At 41.0% G+C, this 25,626-nt stretch overlaps 2 protein-coding genes across 6 annotated transcripts in view; both read right to left on the reverse strand.

Moving 5' to 3' along the window:
- Positions 1–8,651, reverse strand: part of fmnl3 (formin-like 3) — a 33,051-nt gene extending 24,400 nt beyond the window's left edge. For 3 of the 5 annotated variants that reach the window (XM_030733088.1, XM_030733090.1, XM_030733087.1), the window contains exon 1: positions 8,370–8,651. In XM_030733088.1, coding sequence (XP_030588948.1) covers positions 8,370–8,483 — 114 coding nt within the window. In that variant the 5' untranslated portion in view covers positions 8,484–8,651. The remainder of the gene's footprint in view (positions 1–8,369) is intronic. The other 2 variants (XM_030733089.1, XM_030733086.1) reach the window with 1 other exon arrangement.
- A 640-nt stretch (positions 8,652–9,291) lies between these two features.
- On the reverse strand, positions 9,292–24,327 carry esyt1a (extended synaptotagmin-like protein 1a). The gene is made up of 31 exons (XM_030732971.1): positions 24,001–24,327; positions 23,073–23,114; positions 21,872–22,006; positions 21,553–21,626; positions 21,234–21,306; positions 21,052–21,141; positions 20,924–20,979; positions 19,396–19,516; positions 19,004–19,180; positions 17,961–18,043; positions 17,742–17,790; positions 17,362–17,451; positions 15,631–15,726; positions 15,477–15,548; positions 15,304–15,390; positions 14,938–15,087; positions 14,641–14,823; positions 14,376–14,552; positions 14,180–14,262; positions 14,033–14,081; positions 13,849–13,938; positions 13,471–13,566; positions 12,100–12,171; positions 11,912–11,998; positions 11,615–11,761; positions 11,316–11,434; positions 11,009–11,104; positions 10,778–10,909; positions 10,592–10,697; positions 10,433–10,482; positions 9,292–10,342 (listed from the first exon to the last, which is right to left on the reverse strand). Exons 1-31 carry the CDS (start codon positions 24,325–24,327, stop codon positions 10,315–10,317), a joined length of 3,237 nt encoding a protein of 1,078 aa, XP_030588831.1. The 3' UTR covers positions 9,292–10,314.
- Between the last annotated feature and the right edge of the window lie 1,299 nt (positions 24,328–25,626).

Below are 25,626 nucleotides of genomic sequence, written 5' to 3' on the forward strand. Positions count from 1 at the left end.
CCCGTTTGTTAATCTGATTATTTAACCAGTGATGTATCAGTGATTGACAGCAGTGATAGCTGGGTTCAAAGGAGAGGTCTTTATCATCACAGGCTTCTTTGAAGGCTAACTCATGGTCACAGCCTGAGATAATGGCAAAAATGTCCTGAGCCCAAGGTCTTTCTAAAGACAGAGGGTCCAAAAGGTTTGAATATGACTTCATGTGTAACGCAAATGTGTTTACAGGTATCCAGGAAGTTCTTATGTTCCAAAACAGCAGTGATGTAAAATGCCTGCAGCAATACCAATACTGTGCAATTTCTTTTTTTTATTTTTAAACATACTGTATCTAGGGAACGTGAAGACAAAGATATGAGTGATGTAAGAAGCCACAAATAAATACTGCAATTAGTCATTAATCAGAGGCAAGTGCTTGTTACTATGCAGTAAATATCCTGTTTGTTCATCCCTGTAAGCTCATGCAAGACCAATGAAAGCTCCAACCAACAGGCAACACACACAATGAATGCCAGGAATGCAGATACATGAACGTTTCAATAACTCATGCCAGCGTGGCCTTTAAACACACTGGCCAGTTAAAAACATGAAGGTCTGATAAAAAAGAATGGGCAACAAATCTGAGCTGAGCTGTGGAAAAGCATTTAAAAGCTTTTGGGATCTGATCAATAATTTGAGGACTTGGTGGTTCCTTGAGGGGAAGCTTATGTTTTAGGGAGAAGTGGTGTAAATAAAAATAAAGCAGAACCAAAACCAAAACACGTCAAGACTCCCATCACCACCCACGAGCCTTAAAAAGTTTACCGTGGTTTCTCAATATGACTTCATTAAGTTCAAACATTATATGAAAAAAGCAGAAGCGTCATCGTGAGAAATGAGCGCATGAAAAAAGATTACTTCATGTCACTGTCATCACATTACTGAGGTAGGCCCATACCAGGGGTAGCATCAAGCTGCATAATCCACTGGCTCTTTATACAAGGTACTCCTTCTTAGCATTCATATAAAGAGTATAGTTGCACAAAAAGTATGAGGCCCCTGAATGATACTGTTCCAACTGTATTCAAAAGGAAACCACTTCTCCATCCTACAACCTTTGTGCAGCTGCTTTATCAGCACATGCAAACCTCCAGTGACACCCGCAAGTGCACATGCACATACAAGAAACACAAACACACACACTTAAATGTGCATACAATATTCATTTAAACAAATCAAGATGTCACACTTCAGTGATGTGAACAAACATATTTCCAAGTTGTTTTTCCAAATGCTGAAGAGCCAAAAAAGAACATCACAAAATGAATAAACAAATGAACAAAGAACAAATACTATTTACACCTTTTTTTTTTTTTGGCTCAAAGGAGTATGATATTTGGGGGCAGTACAATTATTTAAATGTAGCAGAAAGTTAGCTAAACGTGAAGCTACAGCCAGCAGCAGGTTAGCTAGGCATAAATCAAACAGCTAACCTGGTTCTGTCATTTCACAACACCTCATTTTTATGGTTTGTTTTTAGTGAACAAAGGGGAGGTGTTACATATTAAAAAGCAAACTTCCAAAAACTGTATAAAAAATGCCAATGATACACACTTTCACAGGTATAAAATAGTTTTTTGCACCAACAACGTGATTCCCAAAGAGCTGTTAGCCGACAACTTGGTATATCTCAGCATGCTGTGCAGTGTTTCCTTAAAAAGTCTGCAGAAAATGGACAGGTGGAGAACAAAAGAAGAAGTGGCCAGTGTAAAACACTACCTAGAGTAGATGATCAGTGTCTGAAAATCATGTCCTTAAGAAACAGGAAAAAATGCAGTGAAGATCTGAGAGATGCATCTGGCCCTTCAGTTGAGCTAATTACTGCTCACTGGAGCCTCATCAGAAATGCTTAAGTGGAAGTGTCAAGATGCCACTCTTAAGGAAGGGAAACAGGGAGAAAAAGGTGGCAACGCATCTTATTAAGAAATTAATCAAATTTGAACTTTTTGGTTCAATTTGTCATCAATGTACAACAGTGCGCTTTTACAGCCAACTGTAAAACTAAATCATGAAATATAAATTATAAACATAGAAATGTACTGTCAGATTTTGATCCAGCATTTAATAGCATCTGGAAAGAGTCTGATTGGCAGCAGCTTAACATCTGAGTATGACAATAGTCCCAAACACATTGCCAGTGTAGTAAATGCAAGCCTGGACAGAAAAACACACAATGGAACAGACCTCAACATTTTTGGAGCGGTGTGGGATCATCTTGACAGAGAACAGAATGAAAGGCAGCCAACATCCAAAGAAGAGCTTTGAATGTCCTTCAAGAATCCTGGTGAACTATTCCTGGAGACTATTTAAAGAAATGACAAGAAAGCTGCGTAAGAGAGTTCAGGCTTTGTTGAAGAATAAAAGTGGTCACACCAAATATTGACTTTTCAAGCGCATTAGAATTGTAGAAACTCTGTCTTTGCCTTGTATGTTGTATTTTGACACGTCTCAGTAAATCATTGCACCTATTTCCCATTTTCCTAGCAAAACATAAAGAAAAGTAGGTGGTTCAAGATTTTGAACAGTACTGTGTGCATACTTACTTAAACAAGCTAGCCTCCTAGATTTGCCCTTTTTAAGGTATTTATGCTAACCGAAATTGTTCTGTTAGCTATAAAAATTGCTTTATGTTTACAGATATAAGTGAAGCAGGTCTTCCCATCCAGATCTAATCAAGCAAGCAATGAGCAAACTGACCAAAACTTATCCTTACAAAATCTGATCTGATCTATGTGGACATGCTACATCGCTCAGTTGTAACTTAACCCTTGATTTCCAAAATAACCGCAAGGAGAGAAGCAGTGAAGCACTAAGATACCCAATAAAGCCCAGCCCAGACAGGAGAACTGTAGCCTCAGGGTGTAGAGAGCCAGGTGGACAGCCTTGTGCTGAACTCCCCCTCTACCTGCATGGCTGCTCTAAAACTAAGTTACCAGTGTGCACTCAACTCCCATAACCCCTCTTTCTGGGACACAGTGGTGGGTGGCTGAGCCACATGTACATACTCAGTGAATGCAGCGCCTCTCTTTTCAGAGAGAAGTGATGTTGAATAGGGATATCATAAACATAAAAAACCCTGCAATCACAAGCCAAACAAATTAAAATGATTTAGGTTTTATGTCTGATAAACACATCACACAGCTTGAATATATTAATTCCCCTTAAGTGGCATCCAGCAGACACTACAGATCTTCACCTTTAGATCTTCACCATCAAGAAACAGTGATGTCAGACATGGCGATGGAGTCACATTGTCAGCATTTCACTACAACTGAAAAATGATACAAAACTAAATCGTCTTTAGGTTTCCCAACATTTGCTGCCACTTAATCTTGAGACCTCTTTCATGAGTAATCAAAACTGGAAAGAAAAACTGCGACGGCACATCCATGCATGACGCAACTCGATGTCAGCGTTTAATAGACGTGGGGAGCTGAGCAGAGCAAGATGAATGGATTGGGGTGGTTTCCAGTGCAATCAAGATGTGAAAATAATCCTATACCGCTCCTGTAACAGCTCTTAAAGATGTGTGCGGTGTCTAAAGATGTTGGTAAAGCCATTATAACCGAGAACAGTGGCAGACCGCCAGTTCAAAGGGAATTTTCCTTCTTTGAGGTCTCCTGTGGCCTCAGCCTAGACTAGGCCACAGGAATCCAGCAGTGGATTGGTGCTCAAACCTGGAACCTTAAAAGATCCCAGGCTTTGAAATGCCACTCACTCATCTCACATTATTTTCTTAAAGACAGAGTCATATGGAGAAAGTTACTGTGTAGGGCAAAGCCACAGTGAGAGTGAGTTCGGGGAATAGGAAGGTAGGAAACACTGACTGGGTGAGCGAATGAGAGGCTCCATATCCATCTGGAATTGCACAAAACCAAGGATAAGTAAGAGTTACCAAGGACAAAGAGAGGGTAAAAAGAGCCAAAACTATTAAAAGAATTCTACCAATGACCAAGATATAATTTTATATATATGGCTCTGAGATGTTGCGCGTTTACACTTGCCTGTTTGTGAGGTCTACAAAGATCTGTATCGCAAGCTTAACTAACGGTACGTTATGCACCAGTAGCAGCATGGAGGGAACACAGTTCTCATTGTAAAGCAAACCAACCACAACTACCAGGGGCTGCAATTCAATTTCCCCTGTAAAATACAGGAAGAAAATACCAGGCAGCTGTTTCCAGCCGCACAAGATGGAGCTGAAACTGTTTCTGAAGATGCTGGACAAAAGAGAGGAGACGGAGTGAGAAGATGCCTTTAGCACATGTGGCCGGTTAAACCTGACCCAGGCATTTTATTAGCAGACCACATGAAGTAGTCGAAGCCAACCCGGGGGTCTCACCCCTCCTCCACCGCCTGCAACAATCTACAGTAGAGAAACCCTGTTAAAGTCATTAGCCCACGCATATTACTACACTGGCAAAGGCTGCTGAGCCCATGACATCATTATGGGCTGCTGTCATTCCAGTGGGATATCTGTGTGCTCTGTCTGAGAGAGAGAGAGCAAGCGAACGAGGGCAGTCCCAACATGCAGACGTAGACACATCCATTTGCACCAGCATGCCATCATGAAGCGCAGAAAACACAGTGGTCCAGAGGAAGGGAAATTACCCATTTCAAAATATCCATTTATGGAGAGTTGAAGCTGAAATGAAGCCAGTTATGCGTCTGCAAACAAATACTGAAGAAAGAAATCTGCTCAATTTAGAAAGAGCGATGTGAAGTGTCTCAGATGCTTGGCACATACAGTATGATACTTTGGGAAGTGCACCTCGGTCTCTAACTCCAGACGGTCGAGCCATGAGCTCGTCTTCCTGAAGCGCTCTAACAGCAAAATCAGAAGCCTTTGATGTACCGTTATCTCACAACAAGTGGAGAGCAGGGCTGAGAGAAAAGCATTGTTTGATAAGGACACTAATGTACACAAGAACGTTGCACTTTCCCACAAAGTAAAGGAAATCTGGAGCTATTATGGGCCAGAGAGAGGTGGGGTTGGAGAGGCTGAAAACCTTTCCCACTCAAAAACACAACTGAAATGTTGAGTCTACTGCTCCATGCATAGAAATCATCTGCTCCGCACGGCTGAACATAATAACAGGGACTGACTTTGTGTTGCAGTACTTTCAAACAACTACAGACTTTTCCTATGCAGGATGTGTTGATAAAAAAAACAATCCAGTCTTTTTATATGAGAAATATGACTGGAAGTTCTTTTTAGGATGTTTTACTTATCAGTCACATGGGGAAATCTTTTTTTATAACCACGCACTTCATAAAGAAGTTATATGGAACAAAGAGCTGTGTCCTGGGCTGCACAACAGCACTTGCAGCGTAGTACAGTGTATAATTGTCATAATAGCTGAGATTTAGCACAGCATTCAAAAGCAGGGGCTGAATGTCTTCTTGCTGCATTAGTGTCTTCATATGAGAACTTTACTCCGTGGCTGCTTATAGCTCTGGTAAGCAAATAATAGCTTCAGTCCAAAAACATGGACGGTCCGAGAACAAGACGATATTGAGTGATGCTGCGAGGATCCACTCACATCCGGTGCAAGTCTTCGGTGCTTAATGCTAAAATTAGGGCCTTCAACAGCTGAAAGTCAGAGCTGGGTGTGGTAAAGCTGAAAATGTGAAGTGAGGAGCACAAAATAAGCACCCATGGGAAATCAGGCTGCTACTGTTTGACACGGAAAATGAATCAAAACCCAAATTTTAGAATCTGGATTACTCAAACTTCAGCTGAATGCCATTATCTTTGAGTTTGATGCACAAGGAGCTGAGCGGGGGGTGGAAAAAGTATTCAAACAAGCAACTTAAAGAAGTCCTGTGAGTATTACACTGTGACTAAAATAGTTAGGAAGGAAGCATGTCCTAGTGATCATTCCGGTAGCAAAGTTCCCTTCAAACATTTTCTCATAGTAGTACTGTACAAAAGTGTTGAGCCACTCTTCATTTCTTTATAATCTGCCAGGAAAATGGGAAGTTGGTGCAGTGTGATTCATTGAAATGCATGCAAACATGGTATATAAGGCAAAAATAGAGTTTTCACAGTTCAGCTGAAGGATCAGATGCATCTTTCCTGTCTCAGGTCCTGAATCAGATCTGCTGGATTTTTTTCCTGTTTCTTAAACACATGACTTTCAGATGTTGCAGATAGTTTGTTTTTTAAGCCTCCCACTTCTTCTTATGTCCTCCACTTGTCCAGTTTACTCAAGGTTTCAAGGGCATGCCACACACCATGCTGAGATAGGCCAGGTTCTCAGCTAATAGCTCTTTGGGAAGCAACTTGTTGATTCAAAAATATTATTTTATGGCTGTGAAACTGTGTTATCTTTGGCATTTTTCATAAGATTCAACAAATGAAATGGGAACAAATTATTTTGTTTTTGTGACAGGCTGCTGGTAACAAAATGCCTAAAGACAGAATTTAAAAATTGTTTGCGGAGTTTTCTGTTATATGGGGACACAATGCTGTTTCATCCCTTGAGTTAGGTGCTTTTTTTTTATGCTCGAATGATTCACAGCTCAGTGTTAAGTGGCTTAACAAACAAACATTCCTCTGAAAGTGGTCTGGTGCAAGGACTGGACTGAAAATGGGTGAGAAAGCAGCCAATGTCCAAAGAAAAACCTTGAAAGCCTGGAGAACTATTGCTCAAGACCACTTTAAAAGACCACAAGAAAATCTGACTCCTTGGAAGCAAAATATAAAGAAATGAGGTGTGGCTCAAGCCTTTTGCACAGCACTGTACTTTTATGATAAAAGTGGACTGAATAGCTCCAAATCCCTTGGGCTTGTGTACTCTTCACAATGAAGTCATTTCTTCCTTTGACCCCTTAATATTATATTCTAGGGGCTCGATGTTGGCATGGTTTGTGAGCAGCACAACTGGGTAGTCCCATCTAAAGTCAGAGTTTCCTGGCACATGCTCACTAGCTTCCTTGTTAAGATGAGAGGTTAGATGAGAAGGCTGTCACCACTCATGCATGACAATGTTTAAGTCTGACATGGCTGAATAGCAATCTCACAGTAACAAAAAGACTCCAGGAAATGAATGTGTCAGACTAGGTCCTGCACATTAAACCCTGGCTGTCTCTATTCTTTGGGTTTAAAAAACGGAATAACACGTAATAAAGTGACTGAGATTAAGGTGGATTCTGGGGGTTCTCTGATAATCTGCGTTTTGAAGACAGTCAGAGGCTTTACATGAAATTTTAATTCAATTAAAAGAAATGCGAGGGGGGAAAAAAAACCCCAGCCCGGATGGACTGAAACAGATGTTTTCTTATTTTTCATCTGACGACATAATTTGAGACTTTTTGTGGAATCCCCAAATTTAAACTGCATTCAAGTCAAAGTAGAGAGCTGCTGGACGATTACTTTCCGCACACGTAAATAAAAGGAGGCGGGGGGGGACAAGCAAAACCCAAATTTCATTACAGCATCTCATCTTCACTTCTTCAAATGAACAATAAAAGCCTATGCACGCGAGTGGCTGTAAAGTCCCGTTTTGTGATGTGCTGAGGACTGAAATGCCCCCTTGACGCATAAATGACACCTTGTCATCCTTGCTTGACTCCGCTGATAGACGGGAAAGTGGGTGTCGACTGCGTGCTCATTATTACAAAGCGCACTCCGGCCTGATGTGGAGGCTGTAGGGAGGGAGCAAAGGGGAAGGGAGGGGAGGATACTTCGGGTGTGGGAGTTTTGGGGGAATTCAGAAAATGTTGTTTTTTAGATGAGTCGCCTGCAGCGAGAGGAGCTAAACTAAAATAAACGCAGACAGAGAATGCTGTGATGTTCCCCGTCAAGGATGTACAGTAAAATGTCCTTCATTCTGTTAAAAAAAAGAGAGAGAATAAAATCCCCTTCACCGCTTTCCCAACCACCACCACAGCTCTCGCCATGCTGCGCTCAGTATTTGCCACTTCTGCCAAACGCTGAGTTGTCTGACTTTCGGAGAGACAAAAGAACCGCAGGAGAGGGGGACAAGCAGGGAGAGACTGAGGGGCGTGACGGCACAGGTCGGTTCATTTAATACATCATAACGGTCCTTGAAGACAGGGAGGCAGAAACAAACGCTCACTTGAATGTCACAACAAACAAACAAACAAAAAAACAGGCAAGAAATAAACTTTTTATATAGAAGAAGAAGACAGCCCACTATAAGGGCTGATTATTCTGGTGATGGGGTGCTTAAAGTGAAAATAAACCCGCCACCGAGTAAATATGAAACAGTTCAGCAAGTTTAAAAGCAAAATCTATTCATCTGTCTACTCGATTATTCGACCACACCGTGGCAAAGGTGAAGTTACTTACTAGCCTATTAACTTACCAAAACAATGGCAAATTTCTCCTCGAGCTCGGTTTGGTCAGGCATGGGCACCTTCAGAGGCATGATGTGGTGCTTCATCTCCGACTGGCCGTCCACACTTTCTATATTTCCCATTTTTTGTGGCTGTATCCTCTCGTCGACTTGAAACTTGCTTCAGCTTCTTTTAGTGACAGTAATCCAAGGAAAAAAGCAAAGAAATCTCCCAGGTATTCCAACAGTTTCATTCACGAATTAATCCGAATAATCCGCTTCTCCCCAAAAGAAGATATATATATATATATATATATATATATATACATATATATATATATATATATATGTATATATATATATATATATATTAAAAAAGCTGACAGTACACTAGTCCCTAAATGCCATTTACTCTTGATCACGTTTAAGTTTACAGTATTTTATTGTAGTTTCCTTTCAAAAGAGTACAGCCGCTTCATCTTCCAGAAAGTTGCCTCTGTTTTGCCTGGCCAATCCATTACTTACAGCAGATTTTCCCCCTGTGACAGATAACTTTCAAATGCCGACCGACAGTTACTTTTAGGTGCTGCTCAACTTTCTTGGCTCCGACGTCTTTCCATTCATTATTGTTGTGTGATCCTGATTAAGGTCTTTGCTGTTGCCTCCACTCAGAGTTCAGGGTTTTCTTTTCTAGTCCCGCCCTCATTAAGGGGCGGAGTGCCTCCTATTGGCCTGACTGCATGTCAATCACTCCAATCTGTCTTTTTTAATATTTCTCTCCCGCCCCTCACATCTGTAAGCCTATGTGAACTGCATGCAGCTGGACGGAGAAGTGGAGCTTTTTTTCAGCACTTTTTCGCGACCTGGTGGCAAGATGTGATTATGACATGTCATAAAAAAAACAAACAAACAAACAAACAAACAAAAAAACCAGATAAATACGTCACAAGACTGGCTGGATTCACAGCTTTAATCAACAGCTTTAGCAGATGCATGATGATATGCTCAAATAATCAAAGCACAGCAGTTTCCTTCTTCAGTTTTGACACTCAACACTGATTTCTTTCCATTACCACCAATCAGTGTCCGGATGTTTGCGGTGAGGAGAGACGTAGCGGGATATGGAAGTTGTCCCGCAACAGGTATACAATAGTCTGCTTCTCATGAGCTCAAAACTGCTTTGCGTGTAAAAACAAACATGACTGCCACAATCAGCCGTTTGCATTTAGCGCTACAAACACGTAAAAACACAAGTAAGCACTGGGTGTGGAAACACCTACCACCTACACCTTTCCTCTTCATAAAAGCACAGTGATTAAGACTGCGTACAGTATTGTACCTCTGTTCTCATTGGTAATTTAACGGTGCAGGCTTGTAATACTTTGATTTACAAAAGTAACATTCAGAAAGCTCTGATTAAAACATATAAAACTATCTGGAACATGTTTCATAAACACTGACAAACTGCACAGTTTTGAAATACTTAAGGCAGTAATATAAACGCGCATAAACAAAGTCACAATGGGAATTGTTTGGAGACTGTAAAAATTAAAATTTAAATAAATCTTTTCCCATTTTATTGGAAGCTGGAAATCCATAAAACATTACCATACCTTTGGCTATTGACCACATATAAGCCCTTTTTAGACTAAAATATAAGAGGACTTTTACATGCTTATAAACACAAATAACCTTGGTTTGTCGTGCAACATAGTTGCATTATTATCAAATATCTATTCAGCCAAAATATCTGCCTGAGACAGAGTGGATTCAGCACAGTTAACACTTTACGAATGTTCGGCTACATGTAAAGTTTTTCTCATAAATACTGATGGACTGTTTTTCTGGAGCAGATATGTCACCATTTTTTTCTTCAGTGATGGTGGAAATGTTCATTGAAGCTGAATATACACACGCACAGATCACAGGAACAATGCTTATGTTTTAAAGCGTGGATGATCAGGCATCGATTCTTCTAGTTGGTCTCCGCGGTCAAATCGTACCTAGAAAAATAAAGAAAAGAAGATTTAGATTGTTTTTAAACATAACAATATTATTACGCATTGCTCTGGTGAAACTGTTTAAATAGCTACCACTGTGTGACGCCCGTCTTGAGGTCAATTTGGTCCAGGTCCAGCTGCAACTGAAGGCAACGAGAGAGTGAGCAGAAGAGTCTTGTGATTATCACCCAGAATTTAATGCAACCTTGGGCAAAAACTAACTGCATGTCAGACGTAACTGATCACAAATACCTTGCCGATGAGCTCCCTCTCTCTGCTGATGAAAGAGACACTGTTCTTTACAGACAGGTCCAGTCTTCTCTGCAAGGATTCCTCAAGTGAAAAGTCAAAGTCAAACCTACAGAAGGAAAGAAGATCAACGCGAGAGAGGTCAGTTAACATCCCCACTATAATCACTGGCCCATCTGTTTGTCTCACCTCTCGTTAAATTCAGGGTTGAGGTCTTTCTTCTTGGTTGCAGTTTTCCGCTTGGTGGTGGCCTTCTTGTCAGGCAGCAGGATGAAGGAAACATACGGGTCTGCGCCATCCTTGGAGCACGCTACCAGCGCTCTGTGGGCATAAAGAGATCACATCCACGACACGTGATGGTACTGACCGTTTTCAGGTTAAAATGTGATGATGAAAGGGTAAAGTATGTCGCATAGAAACCTGCAGGAGTGAACAGTGATGAAAAGCCTGTTTTCGTCTGCGGAGTAACCGATGGTGAGCTTCACCTGACCAGCTGAGTTTATGTTATCACTGACTCTAAAGACACAGTGGAGAAATTATGTTTATTTGCATTTTGATGCAATTAGCAAAAGACACAAATCAGGAATATGCATTGCACATTTGCAGAGTGTATTGTGTGTTTTTAGGATGACACATTCTGGACAACAGTCTACTGGGGAAACTGTGCTATAGTACTGCGTTTACAGTACTACACAACAGGACATTGATGCTAGTATGTGTGACTCACATGGAGAATCCAGCTCTGTGTCTGAGGTCCAGATGTGAAGGATCCCATTTGGGCAAGACGTCACTGATACCTGCATCCCCTGTAGCCCCACGACACACTGCCAGCTGAGTGTCCAAGAGCTGCATGGTATAAAAATCAATAAATTAAAAATCATTATTCAATAATTATTATTTAATCATCATGTCTAAACAAATGGAGCCGTGTTAGATAATGATACACAGTCGCTCAGTATTTGGTATAACATCGCTCCATGAAAAACTACTACAGCATACTGAAAATAAGCAGCCTGTCTGAAGTACCTTAAGTGTGACCCTCAACAGTATTTGGCTCTCTGGCAGAGCTCCATCCAGACTGAGCCAGCGGTCCAGAACCAAGTCTGTCTCAGCCAGCACCTCCTTCAGAGGAAGTGTCAAGGACCCGAGAGCCTGGCCCCAGCTGTGCGAAAGCTAGAAAGAAAAAAGGACATATAAATAAATACACAAACTTTCTACTTCTTTCTGCAAAAAATGGTAGCTTTGACAGACAATAACTGAATGAATGGTGTGCATCTGCTTTACACCCACATAATTCAGATAAATATAGATAATGACTCATACCTTGACTGTGAGTATTTCATCTCTGGGGTCACGAACCAAAAAATGAAAGCCTTCATCCCATCGAGGGGATGTGGACCGCTCACAAATCTTTAAAAAAAAAAAAACAAATTAAACATTTAAGATTTTTGTCAAACGCCAGTGGGGTTTTTTTTTTTTAAATGAATGCATTCAGTAAGTCATGATCCTACCTTGGTTTTGTATGAAACATTTTTGAGGATAATCTCAGCTCCAACCTTTGGCTCCTTTCCACTCTTCTTCAACTGAAATAACATACAAAGGATTTCACTACAGGACAAGAACTGCAAACAGCATCTACTGAAATTCAACTGCAATGTATTAAATATTTGAAAATGCAAGCTGTAGTGGCACACCGAAGCTCAGTGCGTACAATGAAAGCAGCTATAGTACTACTAAACGCAACACGAGTTTCCCTTCAAATATTTTCTCAGAAACAGTGCTGTGCAAAAGTCTTAAGCCACCCTTCATTTCTGTATATTTTACAAGGAAAAGGGGAAATAGGTGCAGTGATTTATTGAGATGTGTCAAAAATAAATGGAAATACAGTTTCTACAATTCTAAGTGTCATGTCCTGGGCCGTCTGCCCAGCGTTTTGTGTTTAGTTTTATTTTTCCTGAGTTTTAGTCCCCAGTTTGTTTTGATGTCTTGTTCCCTTTGTCCTTGTCTCCCCTGTATCTATGGTCTTGTGTCTGTTTTGTCATCTTGTTCCGTATGTTTCCCTGGTGTCAAGTCTGCGTCTTTGTCTCCCTCTTCTGTCTTCCTGTTTTACTTTGATAGATGTCTGGTCCATGTCTGTTATCTTCAGTTTTGCTTCCCCCAGTCAAGGTAATCATCGTCGTGTTCCCACCTGTTTCCTCTTCCCTCATCAGCTCTTCTGTGTATTTAAGTCCTGTGTTTTCTCTGCCTGTTGTCGCGTCGTTGATGTTGTTGTGCCCAGTGTGGTCCTGCCTGCCTTGTATTTTGCTCTTCGTTTACCCCAGAAGGATTTTGTATTTTTGTTTCCTTTGTCTTCCAATAAACACCTTTTAAGTCACGATGTTATCCGGAGTCCTGCGTCTGGGTCCAGCTTTGGCCGACACACCGCTCGCCATGACACTAAGCCTCCACCATGATTTAAAGACAACTGCAGACACTTCTCTCCTGACCTCTTCTGTACATATTGATCACAGTTTGAATCACACTTTTGACCTGCTTCTTCTTCTTATGTGCTCCACTTGTCAAGTTTCCTCAAGTTTTTATGGACACACTGCACATATTGTCAAGTGCTCAGCTAATAGGTCTTCAGGAATCACCTCGTTGGTTCAAAAACACTATTTTATACCTGTTATCTTTGGCATTTCTTTTAGATTCACCTTAAGCAGCCACATTGGCTGTTAGTAACAAAGTACCTAAAGATACAATTTAACATTGATTCTGTGCTAAGGTATCTGTTACAGTACGTGAAGACACAACACTGGTTCGTACCTCGAGTTAGGTGCCCTTTTATACTTGAATGATTCATAGGTGAGTGTCTGTGGCAAAGCAAACACAAAAAGACTCACCGGCAGGCCATGGGCACGCTCCACATACAGAAACAGCACAGCGGCTGACGGCACCACCTTGTTTTGGAAAGACTGCTGGGACTGATACTGCAGGATCTGTAGGAAAGAAAGCGGCAAAGACGGGGAGAAAGTGTTTGAGCAAGACATTTAAAAGAGGAAACGTGTGTTTCCTTTGCAACACTACCCTAAAAGATTTTAACATAAATGAAGACATGTTCATAAAAACTCTTGCAAAGACAGGTTCACAGTCTACAACTTTAAATGTCTCTGCTTTCTTTGCTAAAACAATGTTATACCTGCCATAGACACTAAATAACAGTGCTTGGTCAGGCATATCCAAGTACTTAGACAATATAAAACAGAAAACACATATTAAACCTGCTCCAGTCTGGGTAGGTCAGAGACTCTGGGCAGCCACTCCAGCATCAGGTGAACTCGACCAGACTTCACATCATTCAGAATGTACCACTAAAACAAGAGTGACACAAAAATCAAAGTTTTGATAGGAATATGAATGTAAATATTATTTGTTATATGTCATCATTTTAATTATGCCACACACCGTATCAGTGAATTGTGCGCTGATGATGTCTCGCAGGTTAAGTTTAAACCTGCAAAAAAACCCCAAAATTTTATTTTTTTATTTTTCTTTAGGTACAAAACATCAGAAATGTTTGAGTTTTTTTTTTTTTTTAACATCAGTAGGCACCTTCCAAGGAAGTCATCTTGATCGATGTCTTTATCAAACAATTCAAACTGGATCTCTTGACCTGGAAGCTGGGTCAAAATAACCTAAAAAGAAGAAAAATATATATATATATATATATATTTGTAATCTAAAATCAAAAAATCTGATCAGATGGAGAGAATAACTGACTAACTCAAGCTTTTAAATGTGGTAACACCTCATAGAGTTCATTCCAGACAGGATTGAGGTTCTCTTTGATGGTGTGGCTGCGAAAGGTTATACCAGCGACACGAATCTTGACATAGGGGTCGCTCTTCCCCTTCACCATGCCCCCCATAAAGTTGTCTTTGGCAATCAGATTTTGGGCCTCCACCAGATGGATTCGCAACACCCCCTGCAGGCAGAAGGACAGTGGGTGTTTTTGTAGTGTGTGTATTAGAGTGCTGTCTGCAGCTGTTTGTCTCAAGGTTACTATTTATTACCTCAGTTGCAAACTCTGGATCAGGCGTGGTGTGCTGCGGTCGTGCCAGCTGAGGTTTAGTCAGTCCACCGAGTCCTGAAGAGTTCTGGTCTGATGTGATTCCCCCCTGACCCAATATGGACCCAGGATCTTTAGGGTGAGGGGAAGGAGTTGTAGGAGTGGTATCTTCACTTAGCCACAAAACCTGGCAGGAAACAAGGAAACAGCAAGTAATAAATAGTGTTGTTTTATTTTGTGTGATAAGGATATGATTCAAGTTTGTTGGTGCTTGTGCTGCAATGCTTTGTAAAATACCAACCCTCAGCACAATTTTCATGTAGATGCGGCTGGCTGAACCCGAATTCTCCAGCTGGAACCACTGGTCCATGGTGAGCTCGGGCATGCCGAGAAGGCGCGTCACAGGGACTGTGAGACTGCCCAGGGACAGAGCACGGTCATCATCCTTTACCTGATTGAAAAACAACAAAAATGATCTGGTTAATAGCGACAAAACATAAGCAAATCTAAGCGGCAACGCAAGGAGGAGAGTGCAGTTTACAGGAAGGACTGTACTGTGAGGTGTTATTTAGTGTACTAATCACCTCAGCACTTCAGCTATAACAATACTTAAGCTCTTATCAGCTAGCTTAATTAGTGAGTTCAGTTGCTATTGAGGATGACTTACCTGGATGTTGATATCTCGTTTGCGAGGATCCTGAATGAAGAAGGTAAAAGCATCTTCCCAAACAGGGTTGGCTGTACCATAGCAAGTCTGCAAAAGCAGTAATAAATCATTAATTATGTCCAGAGGTTGTGTGAGGTATTAATCCACAGTTAATTTTTTTTTTTTTCCCTTACCTTGCTCTCTTTAGTTGTATCCTGAACAGAAATTTGTACCAATGGGCTCGGGTCCTTATTACCTTTTCTCATCTATGACATTTGAAATACATCAGTGTGGGTAACAGATTAAAACCAAATACATCCCACATGAATGAATCTATGATGCTCTTACAGGCAGTTGATAAGCCTGATCGAGATAGATGGCTAGGATGGCAGCAGATGGAGGGTCAGCTATCTTACTGGTCAAGTTCTGGTTCTTCTCAATCACCTGGTAGAGGAATAAGAGAAGAATGTGTGAGCAAAAATATCTGCAAGTCCGGTGTCCTACCAGTAGCCACCAACAGTTGTGCTATTTTAATGCAATAAATGTCAAATTGGTTAGAAAGAGTGCCTAAACACACACAGACTTTGACATAAACTAAATGAAACTTCCAAGAATTCTTTAAACATATGTTGCAATGTTTAAAAGAAGCAGTGCACATCAGAATACATCATGGCATCAAACCAAAATTAAATCCAGCCCTCTTCTTCCAACCCAAGATTGTAGCTTGTTTCTAATGGGCAATCTTTTATGTGATTTCTTTTTGTGGCAATTTATGGTTTTAAAATATTTTTCTTGTTCTGTTTGATGTTGTCAGTCTTTATTGTTACTACTGGAGTCTTAAGAGTTTTTATTTTCTCTTTTCCTGTTTTAATGACAGTGAAACGAACCAGTTACTATTCTGATGCGTCACAGGGTAAGAAATGAAGTAACCACAGAACAAATTTTAATTACAGTATTTTGTTCTAGTGAGTGTGAGGTAAACGTTTTTCTTTTGTGATCTGTGATGGTTAATAGATAATTGGATGCTTGGGATTCTTGTGGCTGTAAAGTTTAGGACAAGAACCTGTGACACCTTTGCTCGTCTTCAGTGGTTCCTTGTGGCTTTGACATTAAATGGAAATCAACAAGGTTTTTTACACTTTTATCTATGATTATGATTCTTACCATTCTCCACTTCTCTCTGTTTTTTCAAACATTTCTTTATTCACCTATCATTATTTTTGAAGATGACACCACTGACAGCAAGAAGGTACATACAGTTAGCATAGCCAGGTGGCACGTGTGCAGCGAATAATAATAATTATAAAGGAAATGAAGGTCTTCCTTCCACCCATCTACTTAAATATTATTATTATTCAGAAAATTACAGAATATCAGTTCAAAATGCTCCATTGCTTGTTTTTTGTGAGGTAACTTATCTTATCCCCTCAAGCCACTGTAAACAGTGACTTGAGGGTTAACAGTTATATTCAAGTGTCAGCAATATTAGGGTTAAAATAATGTAGCCTAAATGGAGCAATGAAATATTGCAGTATTTAGAATATGTGTTTACAGTTTGGGATTGAACTAAAGAACAAGCGTGTAACCATTCTTCCTCAGGTAAATTATCTTTCACATCCGTTCTCCATGCATGCAGCATATTCTGGGATGACTCTTTGCACTCACTAACAGCTTATCTCACACTGGACAGGTCACCAGTCTGTTGCAGGGCTCACACATAGAGACAGACAACCATTTATGCTCACATTCAGGCCTATTAGCCTAACCCCATGTATGTCTTTGACCTGTGGGAGGAAGCTGGAGTACCTGGAGAGAACCCACACAGATATGTGGAGAACATGCAAAGTCCATTGAAGTTCAGACTTTTGTAAAAAAAAAAAAAAAAAAAGTAGTCCTTAGTTCTTCAAAAGACATAAATTTAATGCCTTCTCTTGTGTACTCTTGGGGTCTTATCCTCATAATTTTGCTGCACATCAGTAGCAGTGACACGCATGGAGTGTGTGGCAACAGTGTGTACAGATGTGTTCTTTCATCACCTCCAACACTATTTTTTTTACTTTTACCATTTTTAAAGCTCACCTCACTCAGTCTGTCAGCAGAGGACAGCAGAGAGAGCCACTCAAGCCGGAGGTGAACACTGCCAGATGGGACATCCCTCAGATTAAACCACTGTATACAAAAACAGAGGGCTCATTACACACACACACACACACACGCACACGCAGACACACACATCTGGCTGAGTTCTTGAGCCTGGACAGGATGGCTGGGCTGAAGGTGGAGCAACAAGAGCAGATCACGAGGAGGCACATGGTGTCTCCTGTGTCACATGCTAACAGTGATACTGTTTCATCACATTTTTCTCAGAGCAAAAATAATGTTACAATTTATGATTTGAGAGAGAAAGAAAAATGCTTTTTTTTTTTCATGGCAAAAACCTCCCAAGCATTGCTACTCACATCATCCACAACTCTGGCCTTCTTTACAATATCAAGATCTATTTTGACCCTGAAAGAGAGACAGAAAGACATAGAGAGAGAGCTGATGAATCCCTGAATAAAAGAGACCAAGGTTTTCAAATTTCAACAGAATCGTGACCCAACATGGCAAAAGCAGTTATGGAAATGGCATGAGAAGCACATAGAGACCGAGTAAATGAATGAAAATGAATAAGCTACCTCCCCAGGAAGTCATCCTGGTCTGGGTCTTTGTCAAACACTTCCACTTCCAACTCCTGACCAGGTACTTCATGGACAATCACCTGACACACATACACACATAAATGGACAAATACACAATACACACAAATACACAGATATATACACCAATCAGCCACAACATTAAAACCACAAGCAGGTGAAGGTGAGTAACAGTGACCATCATTTCATTACAACGCAAGGAAACCTAGGGTTACTTTAATATATACCACCCACTTAATGCTGCAGTTTAAGTGGCCTCCCACCCTCACAACTAGTGGCAGTGGCATTCTCTAACAGCAGCAGTCTTCCCAAGCAGGACAACGATTATTGCCACACCACAAAACCAAAGGAATTAAGGCCTGTAAATTCCAGATCCCAGTCTGATCAAGCTGTTGGATGTGTTAGGACAAGTCCAATGCATAGACCCCCCACCTTTTAACCCCATAGGATCTACTCCCAGCGTCCCAGTGCCAAACACCACAGCACACCTACAAGGTCTTGTGTCCATTGCCCCAGTAAGTCAGTGGGACATGGGGAAAATCCAAAATATTAGGCCAGTAGTTTTAATGTTGTGCACGATCGGTGCAGATACAACAACATATGACATACATAAGAGCATGCAAACACCACAATGGCAAAAACTTTTCACTATTGTGGTAGGCAAATGTATAAAACTTCATATCTATTTAGTTCATGGCTCAAACTTCATAAACAAAATGAAAAGATAAATGTGTTCCTGAGCAAGCAGTTTGCTTATCTGTGAACAGCAGCTTCCTGCTACCACAGAAGTAGATCGAATCTCCACAAAAGCATTTATCTTTGAAGCACCAGTGAAATATATACTAGCAAAGACTTAATGCAATCCCTACAAAGCAAAAGCAAGGACACCAACATGAAACTATAACTTTTGGCACACAAACTGGTTCGAGATGCAGCACTTAAATATCAAGGTAAAGTCATATATCTCCTGTTTCTTTTCAGTTCAGTTCAGGGTATTTTTTCTATACGTGCAGCCCTCTCACCTCATACATCTCCCTCCACTGTGGGTTCAGGTTGTTGTCGACGTGATGAGAGGTGAAAATCTGGGTTCCAACACGCAGCACAGCATATGGGTCTGACTTTCCATCGATTAAGCCCTTGATGACTGTGTCCTTGGCAGTCAGGTCCTCAGCCTCCAGCAGGTGGATACGCACAACTCCCTAGCATGTGTGTACACATGAAAAAAACAAGGATACCCAAATGAAATCAAAGGGCTGGTCAACTGATATCGTCACAAACTTTTGGGTATATGTGATTCATTGACTATGTGACTTACTGTATGGCCTAAAGTTTATGTGGTTGCAGCTAATATGATAACACACATCTGCATCAGTCTATGTAATTTCTAAAGGTCATTCATCACTGAGACCGTTACCCTTGGGAGAGGGGAGCGGAGTTGCGCAACGTGCAGGTCAGCCACCAGGGGAATAGTGAGACGATTGGGAAGCACCAGGTGGGAGGCTATTGCATCCATTATCATAGTGTCCGACATGGCACTGCAAATGAATGCAAGGATGATGTTGGGTACACACAGGGAGGCACATACAAACACACACAGTCTATGTGCTCCTGTCTACCATATGTCCATGCATAAAAAACATGACAGTCAGCAACAGAACCAACCAGAACCACCCACTGGTTAAAGATGAAGAGTTTTCTTAAAATTATGAAGGCAAATGTACTCTGAAGGATTAAAAGTATTGCCAGAGGGAATACAGACAGTGTATCAGCAATACATATACACTTCTGACAATGCTTCAGTTGTATTTTTTTTCTTGCAAAAGTGTATTATACAATATATTCCCCACAGTGTAGAATAAGCCAACATACACATAAGCATACTAAATATGAGTTGCATCCATCCCATTTGTGAGACCATACCTTCTATATAGTAGTATATACAGTAAAGTCACAGTATATTTGTGACCCCTTAAAAAAATGCCCAAAATATATCATCTATACAGTACATATACTGCTCAAAAACATGAAGGCAGCACTTAAAAATCACACATCAGATGTTGATGAGTGTAACATTCAAGTTGAAACTGTTTATGAACACACATTCTGTAATTTGTTGAGAACAAAATTAACAACGGCCAGTAGAAACCAAAATCATCAAAACTTTGAGAGCTGGATTCGAAATCACATGAAAAATTAAACTTGAATTGTTCAAGTGTGCCCTTTTTTTTTTTTTTTTGAGCAGTTTATGAAAAACATTTTAAAGGTCATGTGATTTTTTTTTTCTTTTTTCTTTTAAAGAGGAACATTCTTGTTACTCTAACAAGAGCACTTCTTTCAAATGTGCACCAAAATGAATTATTATTTTTTGATGCTTTCTTGAATATTGCACCAGGAAAGTCTCGGAGAGAACGGCTTATAATAAGCTACACTGGCCATGTTTGTTTTAAAGGAGTAACATGTCACCGTATCCAAGAACTGTGCACACTGATGCCTGTGTGTGTGTGTGTGTTTTTTAAAGAGTTTTTAGATAGCAGTGGATGTATAGAGAAACAGATGAATAAGCTGCAGTATATAATTTACTCTTTTTTTATATTGCATTGAGTTTGCTGACAAGAACAAAAACCGAGGCTAACCGTATCCTTTAAGGATGTGACCACAAAGATCTGCAAATGAACAGATAGAGTCTTCAGCTCTGTCATGTTTGTTTTGGAGCTCAGTTTAATTCCAGGAAAAGCCTCTATGCTACTGATGACTAAATAAATAATAACCTCTCCAAAGTGTGTAAATAGGATCAATAACGTGCAACCCACACTTTTTATGCATGTTGCACAACTCAAATGGACATAACCATCAGACACACACACACACACACACACAAACACACACGCACAACAGATATTTGCAGCCAAAGATATTTGTAGAGCTCCATCATACAGACTTACTTCAGTCCAGGGATATCCAAGAGGTTGGTAAGTCCAGTCCAATTGATGTCGAGTTTCTACACATGCGATACAGACAGAATTAATAGAAGGCCTTGCACTAGAGTGAAATGCACAGCAAAAATACTCACAGGCCTGCGAATGAAGAACATAGTGACAGCTCCAACCAGTGGCACATCTCCAATCAGAGGCTCAAGGATCACACGCAGCTTTCCGTGGAGCTACAAAGACAGAATTGCGTGCTGAAAATGTGTTTTTGGGGCCACTTAAGTACGGCAGCAATTTGAGAATATCAAAAAAAATTTTCTTGTACCTGGACCCCTTTTACTCCAGCTTTGCAGAAGTATTTTTTGATTTCAACATTGATCTCAACATCACCGGCATAGCTGTAAAGGAAGAGAAGTGACAGATCTAAAGATAAATGTTTAACCAAGATCTCATGTGAGTCATGACAGCGCTGTTTTCTTTTAGTGTTAAGTAAACAGTGATCTGTTGTTCAAGACAAGGGCAATTCCTTGTGGGAAGCTTTAGAGCACTTCAGGAACATTTAAAGGTCTGACTTGACTGACATACTTGGGGGGAAAAAAGACAAAACTATAAAATAATAAATATTCAAAATTGTGTTGAATTACCTTAAGTACAAATCCAACATAACTTGTTTCTTGTCTTGTTCTGTATGAGCCTTTACGCCAACCACCTTCAGCGCCTGTGAACAGAGCAGCTGCTATTAAACAAAGCAAACAAGGCTGACAGAGACTTGATGAAACCACATTAACAGAGATCCACCTAAAACGTCTCAGTTTCCTGTAACACATTCATCAGTCCTAAAGATCAGCCCTGCATTAACAGGCTTAAATGTGGAACAAATGTGGAACATGTGGAACATTAACTCCATCTGCATGACTAATTTGATGCTGACTAATTGCTGTGTTTGACAGGCCACTCAGATACCTTGTCTCCGATGTTAACCTTGGTGAAGCTGAGAGTCTGCAGATGAATGCTAGAAGTACGGATGGCAGGAGCAATGGTTTCCACAAGTAACTTCTCCAGATACTGCCCTATGAAGGGCCAAGCCTGCTGCAGGATCTGCAAAAGAGAACATGCGGCCATTTGTTTGCTTTTCAGGAAAAGAGAACCTACTGCTACAAGAGCAGCATGACACTGCAACGGTGCAAACCACCGCACCACCGTGTTGCCCAAGACCAAACTATTGGTCTGCAGAATACAGGAGTGCAATAAGCTTAATTTGATATATTTACTAGGATTCTATGTGATGACTTCATTTTGCCAGTCTTATCACTCCACTGAAGATTACAGTGGTGCGAACTTCAGCATTTCAGTGTGAGAAGTGCAGCAGCGGTGCCAAATCCTGTTAGCTACAGTTTACCAATCCTCTGACCTCTAAACTGTGACTACAGAGTAACTAGTTATTACAGTGATGAAAGCATCCACGCTATTTATTTGACATGGACACTGTCATGGACATGCATTTAACAGTATAACTCTTGGATTACATTTCACATGCATACTTTTTCTGAGTTGACACATAGAACAAAAGGTGAGAACATTTTGATGCTGCCCTTTGCTCGTTTACAGCTGGAAGTGAGTTAGATCATACGTCAGGAAGCCTGCAGAAGAGACGTGGGCTGGGTGACAGATGAGTTCAGCAAATTGCGATCCCACAGTCTGGGCTTCTGTCAACGAGTTTCCCTCCAGAAAGGAGCTCTGTATTATTAGTATTCATATCCACGCTTTCTCTGTGCCGACGTGAGGCTACTGCACTGACAGAGACAAAGAAGCTGCGATATGATCCCCGGCCACTCTTCGCTGCCTCTTAATTATACCAGGAGATTATCTGAGCTGATGGGGAGCCTGCAACTGGAGCTGGGTCACCTAAAGTCCACACAAGCACTCTTTATCCTAATATTAAATTTGAGACACTGAAGCTGCTATATGAGTTAATCAAGTGAATCGTGAACACCTTATCTTGAATGATTTGACCGCTTCCTTTGCTTTACAAAGACGTTAAGTGAACCAAACATGCAAAGTGTTGCATCCTGAGCCAGATGTTTCTTTAAAAAAAAAGGAATTTCTCATATAAATTAATATCACTGCACATCTGCAAAGTTTTGCAGGGGAAAAAAAGACATACCTTATTGACCCACTCCACTTTTTCCACATCTGGAAAGTTGACCTATGAAAAAATAGTGTAAATAAAATTAAAAATAAAATATGTTTTTTTGTATTATTTTAGCAGAATTCGATTAGTTTTGCTTTGTTATATCATCAGCTTTATACCAAGAATGTGTACATACACATAAAAGAATTAAAGAAAACAGTGACTATTTTGGTCACTGGCAAAATTTCAGGAAACCACATGCTGCACATTCAACATCTCACACACCTCTCTCTCTCTCTCACACACACACACACACACACACACACACACACACACACACACACACACACACACACACACACACACACACACACACACACTCTGGCTCTTTTTCCAGATATGGTGGTCCTCGCGGCTGCTTCTGCTATGAATGTTGTTTATGAGTCATCAGGTTTTTTTGGAGCCAGATAAGGTCAACAGTAGTTCCACTGAAGCGAATGAGGAAAACCCTCGGATCATTTCTCCTACAGCTGGATGAAATTGCTTGTTCACTAGATTCACAGATTGCTGTTGCACAAGTTCCTCTAAACCTCGCTGACTGAATTCCACCTTTCCACTAGAAAGACATCATCTGACACATTAATTCAAATTCTTCCGGAAGGCAGCATTTCAGACTAATTCCCCGGGCATGACACACGAGGAATGTCTAAATATGGGGAAATGAAAAAGGATTGTTGTGCAAATGTGAACACATTAACTTCTGTTTCCATTGGTGAGGGTGCCATGAACTAAGAGTTTACCTGGCTTTATGTTTTCACTTAAAGACCTCTGGAGCTTCTATAAAAAAAATAATATGGCAATAAGTAAGCTGCAGCTCAAGATCGGCCTGACATGTGCGGCAGATGTGGCGAGTGATACATCCTGCAGAGGATGACCACAACAGAAGGTGTGAAGTACTCACCCAGGGAGGCAAATCCCTTTTGGCTCTGAAAACCGTTTGAGTGGTGAATTCCCTCTCGTTCTCCAGGAGGTACATGGCAGACTTGAGCTTCATCATTTTCTCTAGTCTGCTGTGTTTCCATCCCATGTAGATCATCAGACCGAACAGAACAACAGTGATGCTGAAGCCATAGTATCCGGCCAGGTACACCGGTAGAAGAGCACCCAGGCATTTTCCAAACGACCACAGCACACTCACTGCGTGTTCACCCTGGGGTTGGCTCTGCGAGGCCGGGGCTAGAGGCTCCGTGCTTTTGCCCGTGCCCGGCTCTGCATCCGCGGCTGGCATGGCAAGATCCGTTTAACTTCACTATCTCGACCTGGTCTTCAGCTTTTCGGCTTTTTCTTCTTTAAGTGGCAAGCGCCAGGGAACACTCACCACCGTTTTAATGCGGTAACCATCGACAGGTCAGCGATAAGCGGCGAGCATCGGACGGTCACTTCATGATCGATTTGCTTCGACGAGCTCCCCGCAGTATCTCAGGGCACCGAATAGTTTATTCCGCGTTTGCATTTACGTGTAAAGCTTCTGAGAAGGCAGAGCAAGCTGGTACTAAGACTGTAGAGGGCGGGCTTGTAGCGTCACGCACTGCTCAGGCGGAGCGTATTACAAGCAAGGTAAAGGAATATTTATTTTGTAGAAAGACGCCACAGGACACTCTTGATTCAGAGTAATTTTATCCAAATGAAATACTACACCCGGAACACTGTAATATGTCTAACGCACAGGCTGCTCATCTGTTATCTTTTTTTTTTTTTTTTGCGTAACTGGAATAAATCCTCCTGCACGCGCAAGCGCCCATCCCCTCTGCAGCAGGCGGCCGCAGCTTTAACGGATAAGCACGCGGGCACCAACAACTGATAAACATGTGTTCAGTTCCTGTATCCGCAGGTCTATATCAGATGCTGGAGGTTTGTTTCTGCCAGAGAGGATCCAGGCGGCACAGTCGTGACACCTTCAGGATCTGCGCCATCTGACACCAGCGTAATATTTGCGCACCTGTTAAAAGTGCTAATAAGCAATTTTCGACTAAGCCTAATGCAGAATTTGCCATGTCATGTGTTTTTCCCACATTTTTTAATAGTTTTATTTATGGCTGGAAATCAAAACAGAGCAGGTTTTAAATAGCTCCCCTGTTGCCTGGATACAGCCGGTTATCAGTATTTGCTCGGAGGGTTTGATGATCATTTATGTGCACAGGCAGGAAGAACACACAGCCAAGAAACAGCCAGGTCCTATAAAGCAACAAGATTTCAGTATGAGAGTCCACGAACTGTGGAGATCATGCCTATCAGGTTTGTTATTAAGAGAATGAGCCACACTATTGCACCCACACTTTCTCATCTGTACTCATGACCATACTGTAGCAGTCCTCACTACAAACCTCACATTATAACTTAATACGTTTTGATTTTGGCATGTTTTAGTGCGATTTTTATACTTTGTTTGCTTTCTTTTTTTTTTTTTAATTAAGATGTTATTTTGGGATAATGCAATCTGGTGTTTAGGCTACAAACAGCCTACTGTACAGTGTTTGGTTTGCAAATATATTCTTTAAAAAAAAAACAATTTGCATGCATGCTTGCA

This window comes from Archocentrus centrarchus, chromosome 7 (assembly GCF_007364275.1).
Source record: "Archocentrus centrarchus isolate MPI-CPG fArcCen1 chromosome 7, fArcCen1, whole genome shotgun sequence".
In the NCBI taxonomy this organism is placed as follows: domain Eukaryota; kingdom Metazoa; phylum Chordata; class Actinopteri; order Cichliformes; family Cichlidae; genus Archocentrus; species Archocentrus centrarchus.

Excerpts from the sequence above, each read along its gene's own strand:
- esyt1a (XM_030732971.1), bottom strand. The coding sequence starts at position 24,327 with ATGCCAGCCGCGGATGCAGAGCCGGGCACGGGCAAAAGCACGGAGCCT. Across the intron at positions 13,939-14,032 it reads GCGCACAATTCACTGATACG|TGGTACATTCTGAATGATGT; the intron begins GTGTGTGGCATA and ends CTCTTGTTTTAG. Across the intron at positions 10,483-10,591 it reads AGAGGGAGCTCATCGGCAAG|TTGCAGCTGGACCTGGACCA; the intron begins GTATTTGTGATC and ends CGTTGCCTTCAG.